The following is a 26,445-nucleotide window of genomic DNA, read 5'->3' on the forward strand; positions in this document are numbered from 1 at the left end:
TTTGTGTCTCCATCAGCAGGCAAAGGACCCGACGCCCAGGCACGTCTCAGTTTGCCAAATTTAACAGAATGTGTGCAGAGTACACGCTCTTTGATAGACCCTAACGGAGGAAATAGATGGGTAGGAGAAATGGCATGAGGAGTCGCAAAGGTCGGAATGAGTGTGGTAGACTGAAGAGAGGGAGTGGTTGGGCATAAGTATGACAGGCTCCTCCTAGCCTCGACGGGGCTGGGAGATGGAATCGTTGGAGTTGAATAATTAAGTAGGGTCAGACTACGCAGGTCCCGAAATGGATGTCAGAGGGCAGAATTTAGACTCCACAGGCCGGCCACCTTGAGAAGAGCTGGGTTCTGAAGTAGGGCGTGAGAACATGAGATTTGCTTTTAGGAAGTGACTCTGGCGGCGACGGAGGTACTGCTGCTACTGCTGGTGACAGGGCTGAGTGGTTATCAGTAGGGCTTTGCAGAGGTCTTTGGCTTTGTAGCTGCTGCTGACTCCCTGACCAAGTGCTGTAACTGTGCCTCTGAACCTTGGTAGCAGGAGACAGAGGTCGTGGCATCTGGCCGCAGCTGGGAGGCAGTGCGTGCGCGCCGGGCCGAGTGGACACCCTCCCGCGGAATTGCAGCCAGGCGGGGCGCGGATGGGGCGGCCGAGGAGCCAGGCCACGCCCCTCCCGCCCGCGCAGGCGCGCTGCGGGCCGTTAGCTGTCAGGAGCCGAGCGGCTGGCGGGCGGCGGGATCCGACGTCTGCGCTGGAACCCGCTGACAGCACCCAGCGCGGCAGGGGCGGCAAGAGCGACGCGGCCCCAGCTCCCCCGCCAGGTCGCAGAGGAGAGCAGGGACCCGCGGGCGGCCGACGACGCTGGCAGGATGGGGAACCGAGAGATGGAGGAGCTGATCCCGCTGGTGAACCGTCTGCAGGACGCCTTCTCGGCGCTGGGACAGAGCTGCCTGCTGGAGCTGCCGCAGATCGCCGTGGTGGGCGGCCAGAGCGCCGGCAAGAGCTCGGTGCTCGAGAACTTCGTGGGCAGGTGAGCGCGCAGGGCGCGGGGGGCGGGGCTGGCGACCCCGCTCGGGGCCGTTGGAGCGCGCCCGGGCGGGGGGAGTCGGAGGGCGGACGGGGGGCTGAGGCGCAATGGAGGGCAGAGCGGCGGCGTCCGTGGGGCGGGCGGGGTCGTCCCGGCTCCAGGCATCCTCCGTCCCCCCCCGCGCCTGGTGGCCCTCCTGTCTGTCTTTCATCCTGCGATACAAAGCCATTTCCTCTCCGTCCTCCGGTCGGGGAGTCAGGGGAGGGGGTCCGCCCGGGATCGACTTCCCCCCCGCCCGGTGCGCCAGCCTCGGGTAGCCTGGATGCGTAGCGCGCCCGGGAGCTTCCCAGTCCGCGTCTCCTCTGTTTTCCCGGCTCCACATCCCCCTCCTTTTCCTGTCAGCCTCCCTGAGGCTCTCTGCGAGGCTTTGGGGTTTTATCCCCTCCGCCCCCCGCGGAGATGCTGTCCTTCTAGCCCCGGTTCTCGGCTCCGCTCAGCTGTCTACTGTTCGAGACAGTCGTCCCCTGCCCCTAGCAGGGGAGGCGGGGTGTGAGGAGAAAGAAACCGTTTGTTGTGGTGAAGCTTCATCCAGCCACGCTTCCCCACCATTCTCCCTAAGAGTCGAAGAATAAAAGGTGGTGTGTTCGCGTGTGCACCTATTCACAGCTCCAGGCTTATGTCAGAGAAACCAAGGCACAGACTCCGAGGGGGGTGAACGTGGACTTGTGTTGCCCAGATGCCATGTCATTCCTGCATCATCTCGGAATTGACCAGCATCTTTCTCGCACTCTCTCTGCGCCCCCTCCCCCAGCATCATCTTCCGTTCCCTATGCTCTCCTCTGTCCTGCGAGTCTTCAAGATAAAATGTTGAATCTAAATTATAGTTATGGGTTTCGTCGTGACTCTTAACACAGAAAGAGCTAAAGAATTAATTTTTGAATTGGGAATCGGCATTTCTTCCACTGAGCAATTCGTGAGAGATTAAGTTACCTTAACGGCCTCGCCTGGGGAGTGCAGACATTTGCCAAGAAAAGCCCGTTTGAAAGCATTACGAAATCTGAAATCTGTTTCATATAGTAAACCAGGTAGAAAGGCACAGCAGTGAGACAGGGGGCCGGAGTGGGGACAATCCAGAGATTGTACTTTACTCTTTTTATTTGGTTGGTTAAGTGATTTTAGATTCAGAAGGTGCCTGTTCCCTTTTTTCTTTTTTTGTCAGTGTTTGGTGGTGTGTAAAATTTCGATATTCCCACATCTCCTTTGGGAATGTTAGTATCTATAAAGTGAATATTCTTCTCTCTTAGCTGATGCTCTGTCTGATGATACTCTTCGATTTTTCCTTGTATGAACTGGAAAGCTTAGAATCCTAATAAAAAAGTAAAATTGCTGACAATTGGTTGGTATCTTTGCGTAAGTCTCTTAATCACTTCACTTCGGTTTTACCATTTTGAGTGATGAGAAAAGTGATGGTAAAACATTTTGCATACGTCATCTTAGACTAATGGTGAAGTGATGGATGAATGTGATTTCAAACATATACATAGGACCGTCATACTAATTAAGGGTTTTACTTTTTTGGATTTACTGTCAATGAAATTCACTAAGTTTAAAGTGGTATTCATAAGGAAAGTGAGGTTTGAGGACAATGTATTTTTGAATTTTCAAACTCCAGGATATTTAACATGGTACCTTAATAGTCATATAACTACTTTTGTTTTTTAAACAAATACTTTAAGATTAAAATAGTAAGTAATTCAAATGCAATTACCATATTTTTATGCATCTTTCATATATTTACTTGGATGGGCCTGTATTATAAATGCATTGTTTGTGTCAAGAGCTTTTGAACCTAATGTCAATTTTAGGCATGTATCTCAATTCTGTCCTGACACACTTCTTAATGCTGTAATAAAATTGTATACATTTCCCCTTACTAGCTATAGTCTTTTAAAATGAGAATTTCAAAAAAAGAGATATGGAAGAGTAAATTATTTTAGCTCAAACATTTTTCATGATAGAATGAAAAATAGGGACATTATAAGCATTATACAAATCAGAGCATTTAGCAAAATACATTAATGCTTTGTTATACTTTTTAAAAAAGTTTTACCAATAATTAATTACTGTTATAATATCAAATCAAAGAAAAGGATGAACATAGAGGGAAAAACTCATTTAATAAATATATAAAGGCTTTATTATCTGTAGAGATAACACTTGCCTAGCAGAGCTTTATATATTAGGAAAAAAATTAATTAAAAAGGTCATTTGACTTTAATAAAGGTTTCGGTCATTGAATTATTGAGGAATCTAATTTCTAATTATAAACCAACCTTAGGGAAAAATGAGTTCTCAATTTTGAAAGGAGATTGGTCCTACGCAGAAAAAAACTACTCATATTCCACTATAACCTTTTATCTTTTTGTTATCCAGAAATTTTGCAATAAAGATAAGGTCCTTTCCTTTAAGGATGAAACTTTCTTCTTTTACATGTAGCTGTTTTCATTTTAAGACTCTGGCGTATGTACAGTTATCAAATATAGTCATAAAACAAGGGGGTCATTGCTTGTGTGGATTGTGTTTGCTCTCATGTAAGCTTGTTGTCTTCAAAATAATGATGCATTTTCCTCAATATTTAGCAATCCATATTTAATGGACTATTTTCTTCTCTCAGACAGTTTACATTGATTTTTTCGTTTTGAAAGCACTGAATGAATTTGGTTGTGAATGTGTTTACTTCATTTAACTGTAGCTGTAAAATCCAATTTTGGGGTGACAAGTTTGAGATTGTTATGAATAAAATGAGTCATGAATGAACTACTTGTTTGTGATTTTCTTTCTGAAGTGATGAATTTACATATTAATGTAATATAGTGTGAGTAACCATATTGTTCTTTTGGTTGTTTAGATGAGATATAGACTGGCAGTGAGAGGCAGCGTAAGGTCTAGTGAGTAGAAGCTGAGACCCATGGTGTGAATATAGGGGTGTATTATCTGGTGTGGGGGTCTGCCCATTTGTTTGGTTTGTGTATGGAAGAACTGAATTTACTCAACTACTTTCATATCCAGTTTTTTTTTTTTTTTTGCAGTGAGATGATGATACTGGTTAACATTTATTGAGAGTTTGCAGTGCATCTGGTCTATTCTAAAGGCTTTTACATGGGTAATCTCATTTAATACTCATAAAACCTCACAAAGGAAGGTACTCTTATGAGTTTCATTTTACCGAAGAAGAAATTGAGATTTAGAGAGTTTGAGTAACTTGCTGATGGCTAATTTAATTTAACATAAAAACAATGGAGCTAGGATCCAACCTGAGGTGTCTAGGCTCTGTACCTATCCTCTAAAACCTCTGTGCCACATTGCTCCCTCCATACTTAGATATACCAAATCCTCTGATTAATACTTTAACTTCTTTCTTTGATGACACTTAAAAGCACCACCTAAATGAACAAGAAGCTGCCATATTAATAGTATTATTCATATTTATTTATGTCTACTTTGCCTCATTTCACAGAAGATTTGAGGCAACCCCTTAGGCAGAAGCAACATTAGTTAAAGGATAAGTACCTTTCTTTACTATATTAGACATTCTTGAAGGGAGCTCTAGCATGTAATTGAGTTGTTTATTTAAGTATGTGTTTAGAGTTCATGTAACTTGTTCATGGAGGTGTTAAATGAAAACTGTACTAGTCGCTAATGTGCAGATGTTTTATAATGATATACTTGTTAAAAACATTAGCTCTTTAATGCTAATTATATAGGCAGAGAATTCCACATTATTTTATTCTAGCCTGAGTGGTAAATAGACTTTTAATTTTGTACAAGTAGAATAGGTTTTGTGATTAATGATTAAAAAAAGACTTTTTTATTTTATTTAATTTATTTTTTGGAAAAAAAGACTTTTTTAAAGTGGCTATGTTGAGAGAGTGCATTTCAATGTGGAAATGTCAAATGTATATTTATTTAATTGTGATGTTTTAAAGACAAATATGTTGATCATCAAATTAAAGTTTTTTTGAGAGAGAATCTTAATAGCCATTTGATGCTGTTGTTGCAATGGACATAACCAGATAATTTTTTAAAAAATCTGTAAATTATTTATATGGCTTAGATAGATACTACTCTATTCTTAAGTCTTTTGACTGACTTCAAGAGAGTAGTTAAAAATTAAGGAGGGAAGAGTTCTCTAATTGCAAATGAGATTAGACTTAGAAGCTTTCATATTATTATTATTATTTTTTTAAAGATTTTATTTATTTATTCGACAGAGATAGAGACAGCCAGCGAGAGAGGGAACACAAGCAGGGGGAGTGGGAGAGGAAGAAGCAGGCTCATAGTGGAGGAGCCTGATGTGGGGCTCGATCCCGTAACGCCGGGATCACGCCCTGAGCCGAAGGCAGACGCTTAACCGCTGTGCCACCCAGGCACCCCAGAAGCTTTCATATTATTAAACTTAATTCAGAAATAGGTTTGTATTGAGGGAAAATATTTTTTAAGTATCAAAGCATCTGAATTAGTGAATATTTTTCAACAAATGGCTTTCAGGTGTTAAAATTATTATGTAAATGGGTGCTAACAAAAAGTTGTGATAATTTTTGAAAATTGTGCTTCATGGTTCCCAAGTGTCTATTTAAATAAAGAATCAGAAACATGAACTTTTTGTTGTTCAACAATGAATTGCTAAACCAGAAATTACAAAGATATTTTTGTTGAATTAACATACATGATGTACTTCAGGTTATCACAAATTTACAGTTGGTAGGATTTAAGTACCACAATCAACTTAATTCTTTTTATTAATAGTATCTGAGAAGCAATACAACTAGGTAAACTGGATTGGATAGGATATCTCTGTTTTGAAATATACTTTTGATTAACAGATATCAAAAGTGCCCTTGATTAACTTCTTTAATGAATTTGGATAGCAGTCATCCAGAACTTTTGAGGAATGGAAACTTAATAGTTACCTATGCTATTATGCTAGAGATTAGGCTATTGGGTTATCTACCAGTGGAACATACATTTATTATATTAGGTGTTTTTCTTTAGTAGTACCTTTTGTTAGGGCTAGTAAATGGAATTAAATGATGATGTTTTATTTATTACTATAATTTACTTGATATTGAGGGGACTACAAGCAGCTGAATGACCTAGGTGATTTTTTTCCTCTCCCACCAGAGCCGAGTCAAGAGAGCCCTGAACAAATGTACTGTATAGAATAATCCAGTTTTTCTGTATGGCTAAACTTTTGCCCACCTCTAAGTCTGCTTTGTAATTTCTCACACTCTCAGCATTAATTGATTAATTAATTAATTAAAAACTTTTGGGGGGGAGGGGCAAAGGGAGAAAAAGAATCCCAGGACCCTGAGATCATGACCTGAGCTGAAATCAAGAGTTGGACGCGTAACCCTAGCCATCCAGGTGCCCCTCAGCATTAATTTAAAAATCCCAATGGATTATATAATGCTGAACACATTTTTATAAAGTGGAAGGAAGAAGGAGGCCAATGTTTGTTTAGCCTTACTGGGTTGCTGGCATAAATACTGTTAATATACTTTCCATGCTTTCCTTACTTTACCTGTTTTTACATCCCCATGTCCATAGGGGAAGAAACTCAGGGTTAGAGACGAGTAATTTGTGGAGGGTCACATGGCTAGTAAGTGGCCAAGCTGAGATTTAGCTTTGGATATGACTCCTATTGGTATTCTTGGGAAATATGAGCAAGTCAAGTCAATGAACATGTATTTATTGAGTTCTGAGTATACTTGGTAAGAATATAGCAGAAAGTATGAATGCCTAGAAGCTGGTGTATATATAAAAAGAGAACTGACAACAAAAGGTATGAGATCTCAACTTTCAAGTGGTTTTGTAAAATAAATGCAGTTGGGTATAATGCAAACTGGGACAAAATAATTTATACTATGTCAATTTATTTTTACAAAAAAGAAAAAAAATGGACAACCCACGATTCTGAAATTGAATTGGGATATAAGAGAGAAGAGGACAATATATGAGTTTCCAATGTCATTTGGCAGCTAGTCTCATTTTAACTCCAAGGCTGCATGTGCTGAAGTATCGATGTCAAAGTGGGGAGGTGGTTATCTGTGTCTCAGTGTCTGACGCCACAGCAAAGCATTGAATTTAGACTATCACTTTATCACAGAGAGATAGTATGTGCTGGAGAGGGCCTGAGAGAAGAGTAGGAGGAAAGAAAAAAGGTTGGAGAGATTAAAAATATAACTGGATGCCGTGAAGGCTAAGTGGGAGTGGGATCGATTAGGCCAACTGCTCTATAAGGACCTCCAAGGTGCTAATGCTGAAGGGAGTGGAATTCTATTTTCTTTTTAAGAATAAGGCATTTAGCTAAAGTAGTGAAGTAAACTGAAGACGAAAGGTCAGGGAAAATGTTCCAAAGGCAAACCTGAGAGTGGAATGTGTTGATATTGTTTAGAAGTGGGGGAGGGGAAAGGAAGAGAGTTGACACTAAACGATTTGCATTTCTTGAATTAAACACTGTGCTGACAAATTTAGAGGGTTTATTAATATCAAGTTGGTGGTGTTTTGTTTTATTTTTGTTTCTGTTTTGTTTTTGTTTTATCATAGGTAGCTTAGCTTTGCTTTTATCAGTAGCAAGGACAGGCATTTCACTAGGTTCTGTAAGAAACTTTCTTCAGTCTTACTTTCTTTGCTAACTTCCTGGAGCTACATTAGGATACAGAGAAACCAAAGATTTGCCCAAGGTCGGAAAGAGAATCAGAGTTGAGTTTGGAACTTGGTGTTCAGAACTGGGAGCCTTGTTCAGGCCGTCATCTTCTTTCCCTCCTCTTATTGTTTTAAAGTGCCTCCTTTTACCCTCACTTTGCCTCCTTCTTTTCCCATTCCTTTCCTTTGGACCAATCTTTCCTCCTCCTTGATATTTCCCTCCATTACTTTACTTGATAGCAAACCAGCAGTGATGTTTCATCCCCCCACCCCCTCATACGCAATAGTGGAAGGAAACAGGGAGCAGGATTTTTGTCAGGCTGAGGCTTAGACCAGGTAATTTGGCTGAGATAATACACACTAGTATATTTGGGACTTTTAGGAAACAGGCCCAGGGAGAGACTAAATGAAATAGTGGGTGTTTTCACACATTATTAATGTTTTCCCACCACGTGGGTATGTCTAGACAGTTGTGCCTGGGATGGTCACTGATAGACCTTGCTTAAACCAAGGAAAGCTTCTGAAAAGTTGAGTGTAAGTAAATAATATAAATATGGAAAGGTTGCTATTTTAAGAAATGAGTTAACTTTTTGGTAAAATGAAATATATGTATTGGGTAAGAATCCTCACCCTTCAGCTTTGCCTGTTTTATATTTTTACTTTTTTTGTGTTTGTATTCTTGGAGTGGGGCCCATTGATATCATAGAAATTATTTTAATAATTAATTTCAACAAGCATTAATACTGTGTTAAATCCTTAATGTTAATTGATTAGAAAGGCAAGATAGTTGTTGAGGAAAAGGATGATATATTTAATCCATGAATTATGTGAATGATACAGGACCGCTTTAGATCTTGTTTTTCTCTGACATCCTGCTGAAAGTCCTCTATTTCTAGAAGTTTAAAGTGTGTGCCCCAGTGCTCTTTTGTGACAGTTCTCATTTTCATTTCCCACTGCTTCAAGGTCATGATATACCCACGAATAACATATGTGTACCTATTAGAAGTGGGTAGGGCTTCTGAAGGACCTCCTTGTCTATTGTTTCAGTGGCTTGGGACTGAAAAGACAAATCCATTTAAATTAGTAATTTTATGGGTGACTAATCTTATTTATGGTATTTCTTTTCTTAGATCACAAAAATCCAGTATTTGAAAAGGACTCATCATATCCTGGTGATAGAGTGCAGGCTTTGCTCACTGGTGTTTCAGTCTTGCCTCTGACTCTTGTTAGTAGCATGCTCCTCAGCAAGGCACTGAACCTCCCTGGGACTTAATTTCCTCATCTGCAGTATAGGCATAGTAATACAAACTTTATTTTTTTTATGTGCATGTGAGTTTTAAGTATGATAATATATAGCGTATGGCCCATAATATGCATTCAATAATTGATGGCTGTGATATTATGATTTATAAGAAAAACATATATTTGATCATTTAGGACCAAAATGTATTTCTATTATTTTTTTATGAAGATCTTATTTATTTATTTGGGGGGCTGGAGGAGCAGAGGGAGAGGGACAAACAGACTCCATGCTGAGTGCAGAGCCCAGTGTGGGGTTTCATATCACGACCTTGAGATCATGACCTGAGCCAAAATCAAGAGTTGGACACTCAATTGACTGAGCCACCCAGGTGCCCCACCCTTTTTAAAGATTTTATTTTTATATGACCAAAATATATTCCTCATATGTATTTGGTCCTCATCCATGGTTCTTGTCTTAAAGCTCACAAAACCCTTGGAATTTGCTGTGTTGGGAGTGATAAAGGCATCTTTTTGTTATGTTAACGAGGTGGCTTGAACAACAACTAAGGATGGGGACTGGTTGTCAGTGGTTGTCAGTGGTTGTCAGTGTCTAACCCGTGTTTAGAGGGTTGGAATATTCAGTCCTATCCCCCAACTTCCTGCGGGAGGAGATGGGCTTGAGGTTAAATCAGTTGCCGATAGCCAATGATTTAATCAATCATGGCTATGTAATGAAGCCTCCATAAAAACCCAAAGTATTGGGTTCGGAAAGCTCCTGAGTTGGTGAACACATGGACATTTAGGGAGTTTGGATCCCCTGGAGAGAGCATGGAAGCACCTCGCCCTTTTCCCATACCTTGCCCTATGCATTTCTTCTATTTGGTTGTTCCTGAGTTATACCCTTTTATGATAAACTGGTAATCTAGTAAGTTAAATGTTTCTCTGAGTCCTGTGGGACTCTAGCAAATTACTTGAGCCCAAGGAGGTTCAGATTGGCATTTGAGGTGTCAGGGTACAGCCTCGTGGGACCGAGCCCTCAATCTTTGGAATCTGATGCTATCTTTGGGTATGGGATCAGAATTGAGTTGAATTGTATGACACTCAGCTAGTGTCCAGAGCACTGCTTGTTGGTTTGGGAACCCCCCTCCTCACATCGGAATTGGTACTGGAACCCATTTAATGGCTATTATTCTAAGTCTTTTATCTAGACTGGAAGTTTTCTGAAAAATTTTTTTTAAAGATTTTATTTATTTATTTGAGAGAGAGAGCGTGAGAGAGGGAGCACAAAAAGGGAGAGGGTCAGAGGGAGAAGCAGACTCCCCACTGAGCAGGGAGCCCAGTGCAGGACTCAATCCAGGACTCCAGGATCATGACGTGAGCCAAAGGCAGTCGCTCAACTGACTGAGCCACCCAAGAGCCCTGTTTTCTGAATATTTTTAAAAACAAAAATAAATGTAGGAGAGATGATAGATACTAATGCATATTTGCAAATTCTCCATTTTGTGCATGTTGGAAAATTATAGCTGCATCAAAATACTAACTTTTAGATCATATTAACTTAGAGTATATATGGGCCCTCTTTGGAGAAAGCAGTGCCCACGTTTAGCATTACCATAGTGTAGTTTTTTTTTTAAGCAGCATGAAACAGCGTATATCCAGTTTGTATGTTCTTTTCTCCCAAGAGTTCCAAAGCACTTTTCCACCTATTCTTTTCTTAATCCTTGCAATATCCCCGAAAGCGGAGTAAAGGCTTGTTTTATTAACTTCAAGTCAAAAATGAGGAAGATTGAGCTGGAAAAGTTAAGTGACATGTTAGTGTTCAAATGGTGATACTAGAGATAATGAACACAATAGAATGAATAACATTCCAATAGTAAAATTAAAATGAATTTTGCTGAAAATTTCCTTCATTCTCCCAGAGAATAAATTTTAAGGACAGTATTTGATTCTGTGACATGGAATAAAGCATTCTTAGCATATCTGTTTATCTTTTGGAAATATTAGGTGAAATTATAAGCAAAGAAGGGGTAGAAGTGGGAAAAGCAATGGAGAGTCCAACTGGAGAAGCAGAACTACTGAGCAAGAGCATGAGTTAAGCCCAAGGAACAGAAAAGATCTATAGCCAAGAGATCAGGAGGTAAGACAGAAAAATAGTTGTGTCTGGTGTTACTAGACATTAGAGAAGTACTGCAATTTGTATAGTAGAAGTTGAAGTAATATCCAGTGACTGTTTTCAGTAGATAAACTCATATTCTGACTTGATTGGCATTCTCACAACTTACTAACCACCAATTTCAGCTCTGAGCTAGTTAACTGCTGCCATTTGGAATGACATTATCTTTGTGTTACTAGGTAAGCCTCAAAACATTTGTGTAAGAATAGCTTTGGGTGTCTTATCCAGAGCAACCTTAGAGATTTGTGTGTGTGTGTGTGTGTGTGTGTGTGTGTGTGTGTGTTTCAGTTTTCTGGTTAACAAAACTGAGATTCATCCTTTTCATATATTTAAAAGAGGGGAAAAGTCCTGCAGTCTATTTTCATGGATCCTAGCGTTCATGATTCTGAATGTTACTTCCTGGACAATAACCATTGTGTGGTGACATTTTTGTATTTTCATCTAGAAATACCAATATAACTTTTTGAATACTGATTGCCGTCCTTGTGGATTCAATTTAAGAAACTTTACATGATCTGTTTACTTAATCCTAACAAAAAACATGTGAAACTGTGGGGGGTGGATACTTGATTTGATTTATCTACTATTAATATTATATTTTTCTCAGGGATTTTTTTCTAAGTTGTTGGAGAAGGAAATGGTGGAAGGATCATGAGTCTTGCTTTAAGAACAAGAGCAAGAATGGGAAGGAGGAAGTCTTGCTTAGTGTGAGTGTGCGTGTCACTATATTGTAAGGAAATAGAAAGAAAAAACAGATGAAATCTTAACTGCCGAAGGAATTAGGAGTATGCATGAGTTATTTAGTTTGACATGGATGTTTGTTAAAGGATTGCCTCAGGTAAGCTGAGGCACCATGGGGGAAAGCAATGATAACCGTCACCCTGCTGGTCTTCCTCAGCTTTTCCTGTCTGATTTAGTGGCCCCTCCTTGGTGGTCCTTGTTCATACCTTCCTGCACAGGGATCTTACTGCGCAGTGTTGCCTGGTCTGTCTTCTCAACTCTTTGCAGCTTCCATGAAGTCAGGAGCTGCATTTCATTTCTCTTTTTCATTTAATGCTGTATGAATTAGCAGTGTGATTCTGTATACACGACTTATCCAAGCAGAAGTGTATCTTCTTTATCAATAAATTGGTCTTGGGGGGGGCGCCTGGGTGGCACAGCGGTTAAGCATCTGCCTTTGGCTCAGGGTGTGATCCTGGCGTTCTGGGATCGAGCCCCACATCAGGCTCTTCCGCTATGAGCCTGCTTCTTCCTCTCCCACTCCCCCTGCTTGTGTTCCCTCTCTCGCTGGCTATCTCTATCTCTGTCGAATAAAAGAAAAATCTTTAAAAAATAAATAAATAAATAAATTGGTGTTGGACTAGATCAGTGGGTATGACCTATTAGCAGGACATGATATCAATTTAATGGGTTGTGACAGCTTTTAAAAAAAATCAGAGTGCATCCCAAGTAGTAATGATAAGTACCATACATGGAGCTTTTGTATTAGTTATATATTTGTATATGCATATCATGCTACAATATGAAATTTCTTTTTTTTTCTTTAAAGATTTTATTTATGTATTTGTCAGAGAGAGAGGGAGAGAGATTGAGAGCATAAGCAGGTAGATCGGCAGACAGAGAGAGATGCAGGCTCCCTGCTGAGCAAGGAGCTGATGTGGGACTTGATCCCAGGACCCTGGTATCGTGACCTGAGCCAAAGGCAGACGCTTAACCACCTGAGCCACCACGGCATCCCTATTTCTTACTACAGTTGTTCTCAGAATTGTTGAATGCCTCCGGACTAGATTGAATCTAATGTTATTTCTAGTCATTTATTTGATGATTCTATATTTGTGTGATAGGACAGATCTTTTTATTACAGAAGGCACAATTCACACTATACCGTACTATTCCACTTGGCAACCTAAAATGGAGATAATTTTATTATTTTTATTTTGTTAAATTAACTATGTTTTAATTGAAAAAAGGAATAGTACGTATGTTAAAAACTCAGACATTTCAAGAGGATATACAATAAAATTGTCTTCCCCCAATGTGGTTTCTTACTTGTTAAGATGTTTCATTTACCTGAATACCAGCTAGATTATTTCTGGGTTTATGTTTTCTTCATATGACATTTATTTGATTTTTGAGGACAGAGAGAATTTAATAAACTTGTTTGGTTGTAGGTAGATGATAAAACCAGTTGAGAAAGAATACGTTTGAAAATTCTATTTGCAGATGGATATATTCATTCACTGAGTCATTTACAGTCGTAGTTTGAGAGTCTATTGTATGCCAGAAACTATGTGAGGCTCTTCATATAGAATGGCTCCTTCAGAGAACTTGGTGACCCAGTGGGATACAAGGGTTGATATGCACTGTGCTGTTATTAGGGTAACCAGGTTAACGATTCTAATGTGAGGCATTTGTTAGAAAGTAGTTGGTGGTGTCATGATGTTGTCTCCAAATATTTGAGGAGCTATTAATTGGAGAGGGATTAGATTGACCGTATATCCCTGGAGGACACAGAACAAGTGAGTCAAAGGTACAGGTAGACAGATTTAAACTTAACGTAAGCGAGACTGCTCAACAGAAGAGTTAAGGAATGGAATGAGTTCCCTGTGAAGCAGTAAGTATTCCATCACCGGAAGGATAGAGGCCAGGGATTAAAGACTGACTGGCTCCTTGGCATGGTGTAGATGGGATGCAGGTTGAGCAAAAGGACTTTGAAGTTTCTTTATAACTTAAAGTCTATGATTTGGCTTGCCAGGTGTCAGAGAGCAACCTGGCTTTAAAAAAAAAAATGTATGTTTTCTATAGACTATTTCTAAGTAGATAAAAAGTGTCAGACATATAAAAGGGTTAAGACCTCTCTGGGTCCAGCCTTTCCAGGCCTTCAAAAAAATAGTTGTGGGTGTAAAAAAACTGGAATCCCTCACAGAATGGCTAGTACCATGAAGCAGTTATGAATAAAATTGTTTTAGTGATAAACTATATTATTCTTTGAAAAGAAAAAAACATGGAGTAACAGCTTGGGGGCGCCTGGGTGGCTCAGTCAGTTGGGCGTCTGCTTTCGGCTCAGGTCATGATCCCAGAGATCGAGCCCCACTTTGGGCTCCCTGCTCAGGAGGAGCCTGCTTCTCCCTCTGCCTGCTGCTCCCCCTGCTTATGCTTTCTTTCTCTCTGACAAATAAATAAATAAATAAAAGCTTTTAAAAAAATGGAATAGCAGCTTGATTTTAAAATCTGTTTTAACAATCCACCTTTTTTCAGTGGTGTACTAGTCTAAAAACTCATTGAAAAATCTCATTTAGTTTTCTTTTTCATTTCTAAAATCCTCTTCCTAAATCTAATACATATTGGGATTTCCTTATTCAGAACATTCTAGTCCAGGTCCTCCCCTACACCTGGACAACTCTGACAGTGTCCTGCCCTCCCATTTCCTCCATTTCTCATTCATCCATTCCATGCTGATATTGCTGCTCGCAGATTGATTTTCCAGCACACAACTTTCATGTCACTGTCTGCAGGAACTTGCAGTTACCACCCACCTTTTCAAATCTCTGTGTGATTTTCAAAACATTTTACGTATGTAGCTTTTGTTTTCCACTCCTCTGCAGTGTGTTTTCCTCTCACTTTTCTCATCTTTTCTGTTATAAAGTGGGCATTTCTGGTTACATAGGAACGACCATGGCTGGGCAGAGCATGATCTTTTGTGACCAAAAGGAATTCCAACAATCAACACATATTTGCTTACTTTGAGATGAAAAGGCAATGAAAAAGTATTTGCCCTCAACAGAATCTAATGTAGACTAACATAGAGTGTACCCCAGAACTCATAAAGTGTTGTGGCAAAGAACATGCCATGTCTGGAGCTGGACTGCCTGCGTTCACATCCTTGCTTTGCCACTTACATGGTTCTGCTATCTTAGGAAATTATTGAACCTCTTGGTGCCTTGGCTTCCTCATCTGTACCATGGGGTAATAGTAGGACCTATCTCATAGCGTAGCTGTGAGGATTACATTAGTAATACATGTAAAACACTTAGGACAGTGTCTGTCATGTATCAACAGTTCTCTGTTTATTACTGGGGATGGAAGTTTAGACAGAATTTGGGTGCCTTTAAAATTAATTACAGAGTGTTCTTGATGATTAAAAGAAAATGTCACATCTCTTTGGAGAGTCCAGGAAAGATTTCATGAAAGAGGTAGGGTTTGAAATGAGCATTAGAGAGGAAGAATTTGAAAGTTGAGATAGGGCCAGAGGCAGAGGTCAGAGATCAGAGGCCAGATTGCTACCTTCTCTGACCTCTTGATGACTTAAGGGTTGGTTCCATGCTGTTTGGCACCTCAGGGTTTCTGACTGATTTACATTATTTTTTGGTCCCCGAGGCAGACTGCAAACTCCTTATTGGTATTCCCCACAATATCTTGTACAGTTCTGTTTTAGGTATTTAATTTTTATTGAGTTTTCACTAATTAAATTATTGACCCAACTTCAGATGGGTTAGGACTGGGAATGAAAGAGCACAGCTTTTAGTAAGATATATATATTTAAGATTTTATTTTTAAGTAATCTCTACATCCAACATGGGGCTTAAACTCACAACCCCGATATTAAGAATTGCATGCTCCACTGCACTTCAAGAGATTTATATTTTACACTTATGAGATAAAATTGATTGTGTTTGATGAACTTATGCTCTTAGCTTGATAAACTAATGTTCTTAGCCCATGTGTCTTGGTTTTTTAGTTATCTCTTCTCTCATCTGTACTTCTCTATCCATTTTCTTAATGCTATGGATTAGGATTCTCCCATTTTAACCTCTGCCCTCTTCTGCTGTTGGCGTAGCTTCTTCCTTGTCTTTACAACCTTTACATTCTGAACTCTTGCTGTCTGAACCCAGGAATCAAATAGATTTGAGTTACAAGGCTTAAATATACTTGAAAGGCTGGTCCATCGCAGCATCTCCCAAGGCAAATATGTGGATATCATATTTGTGTAAGGTTTACTAAAGGGACTTGTTAAAGTAAGGGTTCCTGGGCTCGGCTCATGATGACTGACTCAGTGGGTCTGGAGTTAAGCCAGCATAATCTGTATTTTCAAGAGTTCTCCTGGTGCTCCTAATAAGCAACCAGATTTGGGAGCTCGTAATCACCACTTCCACAATTCCTGTGATTTCTGCAGCTGTGGATAAGGAATGAAATGTGTCTTCCATTCCCATCAGTATACTGAAACTGCCCTTGCCAAGGTCACTGATGATTTTTAGACAGCTCATTTTACTAAGTATTTCTGAAATTAATCACCTATGCTTAATTCCTACAACCACTGAATTCAAGTTGGCATCATTCATCTTCTGGACTATGGCAGTGGACTTCTTGCTTTCACCATCTGTAACCCTCCAACCTAGCTTCCACACAGCCATAGCATGATTGATATGGAATTAAAATTAAATGATGTCACTATCTTGGTGAAAACTATTTAGCTCCTAATGCCAACAGCATAAAATCTAAGCCTTCTTGGCATGGCATAAAAGGCCCTGCATGACCCAGCCTCTCTAGGTTATCTGTTATACTTGGATCCAACTGGTTTTCATGCCCTGCACACATTCACCATGCTGTTCCACATTTCTTTGCCTATTTCACATGAGTCCCTTTATAAGGAACAGTGTGATCCTTCACCAGGCTAGCTCCTATTATCTTTAACTCAAGGTTCCTTTCTCCTCTTCTCTTGGGTACCTCAGCTACCTTCCACTTTCTCATCTTTCTCAAGTTACTTGTCCCTCTTCTAGGCATCATAACTGTGAGTAATTTTCTAATGTTATACTTACTAATTGTATTAAATTATTTTATCTACTTCTGTCATTCAATTGTGAGCTTCTTGAAGGCAGAGCCTGGTTCAATTTTGGCACATAGTAACTTTTCAATAAATATTGAGTAAATGAGTCAACATATACAATAGAGAGGTTTCAGCCTTTGTCATACTGATTTATCTGCAGCATATGATGTGTATTGTGTGCCAGGCACTGTCTTAGGCAGCGGAAAGGCATTAATAAGTGAACAAGCATATAGCCGGTCATTGAAGAGCATGTGGTATAGTGAAAAGATCAACAACAAGCAAATAAAAAGTGTATAATTATAACTCAGTATGGATGCCATGGCAGAAATGATCATGACACAGTTCTAGAGCATAACAGAGAGGGACATTATTTATAGGTTGATCAAGGAAGTCCGATCAGGTTCAGCTGAAGGAAAAGGAATCAGGTATGGGAAGAGCTAGGAAAAAGCATTCCATGCAGAAGGAACAGTATGTGTTAAGCCTCTGAGGTGTCAAACATCTCTGTGTGTTGAAGGAATTTAGGGTAAGTTGGGCTAGGGGGAAGTATGGCAAGGAAAAGTAGCAGAAGGAAGTTTAGGTAGACTTTGTTGGTATAAAAAATAGCTTAAATTTTGCCCAGAATAAAATGGTAAGCAACTGAAAGAAGGATTTTAATCAGGATAGTGACATAATCTGATTTATATCTAAAAAAGATTACTCTAGGTAAGTTGTATTTAAGATTATAGTCACAACCCCATGTGGCTAATGCTACTGAGAAACTGAATTTTCGACTTTATGTAATTTTGAACCTAAATTTAAAAGCATAATTGATTTGGTTATTGGAAAACTTTTAAGTGTGTTCTGATACTTTTTCAACTATACATTTATAACATTAAACATAGATCAGGTATTTCTGATGAAAATTAAGCTTCTAAGTAGAGATGTGCTGTAAATATAAAATACACACCAAATTTCAAAGCCTTGGTATGAAAAGGAGAATGTAATTGTCTCATTAACTTTTTATATTGATTACATATTGAAATAATTATATTTTGGAGAGACTGGGCTAACTTAAAATGAACTGTTAAATTTACTTGTTTCTGTTTATTTTTTTGTAATGTGGCTACTAGAAAATTCAAAATTATTTATGTGGCTCACATTATATTCCCATTATTGGTAGATGCTTTGAGGATAATAGACTGGAGGCAGGGAAAGTAGCATCAGGGAGATGGGTTAGTAAGCTTTTGCAGTTTTCTAGGTGGGTGATAATGGCAGCTTTGATTAGGAGGTGGCAGTGGAAATGGAGAGAAGTGTAGATTCTACGTGTATTTTGAAAGTAGAGTCATCATGACTTACTGATGGATTAGATAAGGGAAGGGTGGGATAAAAAATGACTTACAGGTTTTTACCTTGTAACTAGATAGGTGGCGTTACCATTGCACAAGATGGGGGACACTGAAGAAAATGTTGGGAGCTGAATATCAAGAGTCTGGATTTGGGCATGTTAAAGAGCCTGTAAGATATCCAGATGGTTGGATATGAGAGTCTGGAGCACAGAGGACAGTTTAAGCAAAGATATTAATTAGTAGTTGTCAGTATTTCATTGATATTTAAAACTTTAAGATTATACAGCAAAAATTATAAAACATCAATGAAAGAAATTTAAAAAGACCTAAATAAATGGAAAGACATCCTGTATTCATGAATTAGAAGACTTAAAATTGTTGAAATGATAATATATCCCAAATCAACCTGCGGATTCCATATAATCTCTGTGAAAACTCCCTAATTCCCAAACTTACTACACTACTCAAAACAGTGTAGTACTGGCATAAGGATAGACATATAGATTAATAGAAATAAACTATTACAGGGGTGGCTGAGTGGCTCAGTCAGTTAAGTGTTCAACTCTTGATTTCAGCTCAGGTTGTGATCCCAGCTTGTGAAATCAAGCTCCAAGACTGACTCTGTGCTGGGCATGGAGTCTGCTTGAGATTCTCTCTTTCTCCCTCTGCCCCCCACCTCTAAAAACAAAACAAAATAAGAAAAAACTATTACATTTATGGTCAGTTGATTTTTTTTTTTTTAAAGAGAAAGAGTGTGCATGTGAGCCTGGGGTGGGAGGGGGAAGGACAGAGGGAGAAGGAAAAAGAGAATCTTAAGCAGACTCCAAGCCCAGCACAGAGCCTGATGCAGGGCTCAATCTCATGACCCTGGGATCGTGACCTGAGCTAAAATCAAGAGTTGGACACTTAACCAACTGAGCCACCCAGGCACCCCTGTGGTCAGCTGATTTTTGACAAGAGTGCCAAGACAATTCAATGGGGGAAAGAGTGACCTTTTCAACAAATGGTACTAAGACAATAGGATATCCACATATAAAAGAATTTGGACCCCTACCTCAAACCATATACACAACTCACTCAAAATGGGTCAAAGACCTAAATGTAAGAACTAAAAACTATAAAACTCCTTGGAAGAAAACACAGTGTAAATCTTGGTGACTTTAGATTCAACAGTGGTTTCTTAGCTATGATACCAAAAGTACAAGCAATGCAAAGAAAATTAGATAAATTGGGATTCATCAAAATTGAAAACTTTTGTGCTTCAAAGGGTGCTAGTAAGAACATGAAAAATGATCCAGAGAATGAGAGAATTTTTTTTTGCAAAACATAGATCTGATAAAGGAATAGTGTCCAGAATATGTAAGAAAATCTTATAACTCAATAATAAAAACACAACTTACCCAATTTGAAAATGGGCAAAGGATTTGAATAGACATTTCTCCAACATTTCATGAATAGAGGATGCCTTTCCATCTATTTAGGTCTTCTTTAATTTCTTTCAATGATGTTTTGTAGTTTTTGCTATACAATCATAAAGTTTTAAATGTCAATGAAATACTGACAACTACTAATTTATATATTTAGTTAAACTCTCTGTGCTCCAGACTCTCATATCCAACCATCTGGATGTCTTATAGGTTCTAACATGCTCAAATCCATACTCTTGATATTTAACTCTCTTTTAGAATAACTAACTCTCTGCCTGACTCTATTTACCTTTCAAGACACAGCTATAACTTCTTTCTTGGAAGCCTTCACTAAGCCCACAGACAGAAGGTGTTCACTGAATGTATGTTGAAAGACTGGGGATGCTCAGAGCCCTGTTGAACTGATGAGCTCTTTGAACATAGAAGAATTATCCAGAGAGGAAGTGTTGTAAGCAAAAAAAGCCAAGGGCCTTTGTACTTACATTGCTTTCTATCTTGTCTGCAGAACGGAACTAATATACATTATCTCAATTCCTTTTACAAAGTCTAAAAAGTGGGTTTTAAATGTCTAGTACAGAGACTCCTCAATAAATTATAGTTTAGAAAATAGTAGCAAAACATGCCTAAGAGATTATCTCCATTGCAAGGATTGCGAAGACACCTGCTCTATTTAAAATGCTGCATTTTTTGTCATTACATTTAAGACAAATTATGAAGACCTATAACTGAAGGTTGTTTTTCTAAAAGGTAATAGTTCCCCAGAATGACTTGTGTGCTTCTTGGTTTAGACCCATGGGTGGGTAAATTCTACACCAAAAGTAGAAGGAAAATATGTAAAATTCAGATCTACCCTGCATATTTCTATTAAGGTATCCAGCTGCCTGAACATTAAGGAGCTGTGCCAGTGAGGAGGAAAAGAACCTGGTAACTGGTCTTGTGGTTAAAAGGAGCTAACGGAGCTTACAATAAAGCTTGCCAGGGTAGAGGACAAGCTATCAGTTGTCTGTAGAACAGACAGGACTTGTGGAAGCAGTGTATTAAGTCGAGGCTTCTCTGCGCTTGGAAAGGGGCCTTTCCTGTTAGGCTAGAACCAAGACAACAACAAAGAGATTGTAATTTAGATTATATATATATATATATATATATATATATATATATATATATATATATACACACACACACACACATACATATATATACAACAAACACTTCTCTTTGGAATGGGGTACAACGTTTATTGTTGAATTATCGTTGTGTGGCTTGTTTTTTTCAGTAGCTTCTCTCTTTAAAAAATGGTATATAGGGGTGTCTGGGTGGCTCAGTCAGGTTAAGTGTCCAACTCTTGATTTTGGCTCAGGTCATGAGATTGAGCCCTGCATCTGGCTCTGAGCTGGGTGTAGAGCCTGCTTAAGATTCTCTCTCCCCCTCTCCCACCCCCACCCCCCATCCCTACCTCCCTATAAAAAAAGGTATATAAATTGAACATAAGTTAATAGTATTTTCTTAATGCTTAGTATTATTATATTAGAGATGCTTTGTCAGATTTTCCTTGCCAAAAGTTTTTTTTTTTTAATATTTTATTTATTTAGAGAGAGCACATGTGTGAGCTGGGGGAGGAGCAGAGGGAGAGGGAGACAAAGAATCTCTAGCAGACTCTGCACTGAGTGCGAACCCCACACTGGACTTGGTCTCCCCCCACCCAAGATCATGACTTGAGCTGAAATCAAGAGTCAGACACTTAATCTACTGAGCCATCTAGGCGCTCCTTGCCAAAAGTTTCTAATTCTTGCTTGAAGAAAATTTTTTTTATTATGTCGCTGGAAGTTCTAATTCAGAGCAAGAATCTTTTGTGTGCCTAAATTTTTTATAATGAAATTAATCATCCCTTAATTTGCCTTTTAAAACACAGACATTTAATATCTAGCAGGTTTTCTTAATTGGAGAGAAACATTCCTGTAATTCATAAGAAGTTAGCTATCATCCCTGCAAATAAAACCATTTTTTAATTTAAGTTTAAATTAAATTTAAATCAAATTAAAATTTAATTTAAATTTTAAATCCTGCTTTTCCACAAAGGATTTGAGGTGGCTTCCTCCAAACCATATTCATTCATTCATTTACTCATTTTTTTTGCAATAAATATTTATGGAGGTATTGGACATATAAAATAAAACAATGAAATAGAAGTAAAGAGTCAGGGCCAAGAAGAAGAAGTAATGAGGTAAGACCAAGAAATGGAGAAGAGAAAATTTCCAAACATAAAGATTAGCATAATTGTAGAATTGAACATATGTAAGCACCCTGGTAGTCAGGTCAGAGTCAGAGAAATATCAGTCAGACAGTTTTGTTACCAGAAAGGAGGAAGAAACATTCACATTCATACAGTTTCCTCTAGGGCCGAAAAAAACAATTTCTCATATGTTATAACTACGAATAGTAGCTTCTTTCCTCTATGATCTCACCCATTATCGGGGTTGAGCTGGGCAGGTGACTTTGGGATTTTGAGTCTGGATCTCATTCTCATATTTTCATACCTTTGCCGAGATTTCTTTCAACCTAAATGCTCATACTTGTATTAATAGATTCATATCTTCGCCAGATAGCTCATTTCCTATAGGTATTGATGGACTTCACTGTTGTCACATTCAATAAACCTTGAAACTTTCATATTTTCTTCAACTCTCCTCTCCCCATAACTTTTTAACTTTGCTATCTGATGCTGCTTTTCCATTTTTTTTGCTGTTGCCCCCATTCAGGACTTAACATCCTTCTTCTCTATCACAACAACTTATTTAATAGTGCTTCTGGTCAACCCCCTTCTAAATCATCTTAAATACTCTTCCACAACCCTAATCATCACCATTCCCTTTCCCTACATAATAAACTCCTAACTTTTCGGCATGACATTGAAAGCTTTCCATGATCTGGCCACCAACTACTTTTCAGCATAGTCTTCTCTTCCTCTCATTCACACACCGTAGGTACCATTTTCTCGAACTTTTGTGCTTTCTCTCCCTTGTATGTTTACCATCCTGCTTCTTCCATCTAGAATGCTTTTCTCACGCAAGTATTCAGAGGAATTGATTGGTAAGTTGAAGTTTACATATTGTTTCCTCTCTGAAGCCTTTCTAAGGTCTTTTTAAAAAAAGCTTAGGTGCATGTTAGTTTCTAATAAAGGCCGAGCATTTTTAAACTTTGCAGCCATGTGTGTAATCTCACATGGAGCACAGCCTCTAAAGTCAGCAAGAACTCCACACAGCATGTGGAGAAGAACCTGGAATGTTTCAGGCAGGAATAGGAGTCAGACCTTCAAGTGCAGGCCTCTCCAAAGGATAAGTGAGCTGAAGATCAGGCTTGGAACAGATTTGAAGCAAACTTGTATCTATGTGAGAGGTGATGGCTTTAGAAATTTGGTATAATTCTGTCTAGTCTTGTGGAAATGGTTACTGCTTCAGTAGTTGAATATGCCTTTCCTTGTCCTTATCATGATTAATTTATTTTACTAGAAAACCTGTATTTTAATGTGGCTGTTCATGCTCTGAACCTAAAATAGAAGTCACACCCATACCAGGTTCTGATAGGTAACATCCGGGTTCATCTAGTCCATGATTCTTTTGCTAATAGGTACCCAAGTAATGTGTCATGGGGAGATAGATGCAGCGCATATGGTTTCCTTTCAGATATTAATCCTAAACTAAGATTAGATGCAACCAAAGTATTTTCATATAGTTATGGTATTGTCACGTAAATTTTTCTGCATTTCCTTTGAATCTACTTTTATTTAAACATAACCTCTTCTTGGAATAGTAGATACTTACTTACTATGTTTATAATCTACTTTAAAAATTATTAACAGACCCCTAGTTTGCATGCTTGAGTGTCAAAGGGAATCCCTATCATTCTAGTATTTGGTATTTGTGGAGTTTACTTCAGTGGTCGTATATCATAAATATATGTCTATATATCTGTATTTATCATGGCCTACCATATTTCATCCATCAAAGATACCATAATTTTAAGATGCACCATTATTTTATATATAGCTAACAAAGGAAAAGAAAACCATTGTCAATTAAACACAATGCTTTCTTATCACTTAGAATTTTTGTTTTGTTCAAAACTCTTAGACTTTATAGGTTTTTATCATATGTCACTCGTATGCATACATAAGTTGTAAGATGTAAATGAAATAAATTGGTTAATTTTTCCTAAAACTTGTCCACATTGGGTTCAACTCATGAATTACTCTTCAATGCATTGGTTGACATCTGTGTTTTCCACCCAACATCATCTTCCTGCTGTTAACAATGTCAGTGGTGAAGCATTTCTTTAGAAGTTGCTTCTTGATTGAGCGATAGTAGTGTTATTTTCTAACAGACAGGATCTTTTAAAACTAACCAGTTCTGTAATTCTTTGGTTCATGCCGCGGCACTTACCCTCACTGATGAAGGTGTCGAGTGGTGTCCCAAGCACAGCTCATGGCATTCCAGGCATCCGTCTTCTCTGTGGTCTGTGCAGGCCAGGGGCAGAAAATGCAACGCCCTCAAGTACTTGGTCTTAAGCCAAGTGATTTTTCCTGTTTTCAAACTCAGCGTTGCAATTTGTGCGTTGTGTGAATGAGTGGAAATTTTTGAGCAAGAAATAGCTTCATGCCAGTTATATTTGAAATGCTCAGATCCACCTATTTAATGGCATCTTCACAGACATGCATAATTGAGTTAGTGATGTCACAACTTAGACAGTTTTTCAGGTAGAAAGAAAGAATTTGTTGTCTTCTAAGTCCGTGCTTCTTGGCAACTCTGCCTTGCTTTATTAAGCAAGGAGTAGCCTCTATATATTGAAAAACTCAGTTTTTTATTTTCTCTCTTTCACTGATAGAACATTTGCGACATGAAAAGGAAGAAAAGAAGCTTCTTGGTGTCCTTTATACCGTTTCTTAAATTACAGTTGCAGGGCTAATTGTTCTTGCATGTGCTTTTTTCTCAAGGCTCTCTATCTGAGCATCATATGTTTGGTCTTTGGAGAAAACCATTTTGTGAATGCTTTTGGGCACAAACTATTACTTTCCTCTCTGAATTAAGGCATGTGAAGACACCTGGCACATAATCCAAGTGCTATTTCCTTTGCCTTCCCCCTTGGTGCTGCTCTCCCCATGCCTAAGGAACTGTCATCTGCTTGCTCATGGCTTGGCCACATAGGATCTTAGCAGAGTTCAAGTTTCCTGAGATCTTTTGGGTGTGATTTTCATTCTTGCTCAAGTTTGTCTAGTCAGAGGCATTTCCTCATAAGGGAAGCACGTAGTTATAGCTGTCATTTGTAGTTAACTGTTGAATTGTGCTGGTTTACTCTAGAATTCCTCTTCTCTAGTGTATCCTAATTATGTTTTTCCTGTGTTCATATCCGTGTATAAACTTAAGCTTTTGACCTGAAATTTTCTGGCTATTCATTTTTCTTTTTCCATTTACTTAGTTGCATATGGATTCATATCATGACTGATAATCATGAGTTTTCAGTGAGGTATGATGCTGGGTTATTACCACTAAAATATTTTACTGCTCTGTCTTATTTTTATTGTTCAAAAATTAAACTAATGCTCATAGGCAATAAATATTTCATAATACCTCAAGACAAATCAACTTATTGCCAGTTATTTTCAGGTTACTTTAAACCTTCGACTAATTAAAGGTGGGGATGGATAACTTTTACATGGACTCATGTTAATTTTATTATTTTTTTTAGCGAGAGTGAGTGAGCTCTGGGGGTTGGGGGAGTTAGGGAGAGGGATATAGGGAGAGGGAGAGAGAGAATCTTAAACAGGCTCCACACCCAGCATGGAGCTGGGCACAAGGGCTTGATCTCATGATCCTGAGATCATGACCTGAGCCAAAATCAAGAGTCAAGACACTTAACTGAATGAACCACCCAGGTGCCCCTCAAGATAATTCTTTTTTTTTTTTTTAAAGATTTTATTTATTTATGTGACAGAGAGACAGCCAGTGAGAGAGGGAACACAGCAGGGGAGTGGGAGAGGAAGAAGCAAGCTCCCAGCGGAGGAGCATGATGTGGGGCTTGATCCCAGAACTCCGGGATCACGCCCTGAGCCGAAGGCAGACGCTTAACGACTGCGCTACCCAGGCGCCCCCCCCCCCAAGTTAATTCTTAAATATGGGAAGTTTTGATGTTTTTCTATAATTTCTTTATAGTAGCTCATATCTCACATTCAGTTTTCTTCACTAGTAATTTGGGTTGTAAACCCATAATTAGGCACCATTGGTGGAAGCTACTGGAAGTGCTGACATAGTGCCTAGCAAGGTATAAATAAATGCCTAATGGAGAACAAGCCTTGCAGTCAGGGTTCAGTTAGCTTGTCTCAGGACCTGTTTAAATACTAGTGTCCTACCATTATGTTTTCCATTATTGTGAAAATATTAAGAAATGATAAATTGCCCCTTGTATTCCTTACTGATATAAAGTAAAATTGGTAACATATATAATTTTTATGCATTCTCACTATATCCTCATTAAGGAGACACATTTTAGGTGGGACCAATTGAAAACTAACGTGTTTATTTTTTCATTGTGAACCAGCTGATGATCAAGGCATCTTTTACTCATTTGGGACTTGTAAGCCTTTGAAGTCTCTTATGCATTGTTCAGTGTTCTGCAAAAGGTTTACCCCAATTCCCTGAGATAAAAAGTGAAGTTGATCTTCAGTTAATAGG

The 26,445-nt window shown here is 38.8% G+C and overlaps 1 protein-coding gene and 1 long non-coding RNA gene across 10 annotated transcripts in view; both read left to right on the forward strand.

The window, feature by feature from the left end:
- Positions 1-708: 708 nt before the first annotated feature.
- The window catches only part of DNM3 (dynamin 3), a 522,795-nt gene continuing 497,058 nt past the window's right edge, over positions 709-26,445 (forward strand). For all 9 annotated transcript variants that reach the window (XM_040636206.1, XM_040636208.1, XM_040636209.1 and 6 more), the window contains exon 1: positions 709-1,030. In XM_040636206.1, the coding sequence (XP_040492140.1) occupies positions 870-1,030 (161 nt within the window). In that variant the 5' untranslated portion in view covers positions 709-869. The remainder of the gene's footprint in view (positions 1,031-26,445) is intronic.
- Positions 10,983-26,445, forward strand: part of LOC121104004 — a 62,475-nt gene continuing 47,012 nt past the window's right edge. Inside the window, exon 1 of the long non-coding RNA XR_005836369.1 lies at positions 10,983-11,111. This is a non-coding gene — a long non-coding RNA (uncharacterized LOC121104004). The remainder of the gene's footprint in view (positions 11,112-26,445) is intronic.

Source organism: Ursus maritimus, unplaced genomic scaffold, assembly GCF_017311325.1.
Source record: "Ursus maritimus isolate PB19 unplaced genomic scaffold, ASM1731132v1 scaffold_2, whole genome shotgun sequence".
Taxonomy (NCBI): Eukaryota; Metazoa; Chordata; class Mammalia; order Carnivora; family Ursidae; genus Ursus; species Ursus maritimus.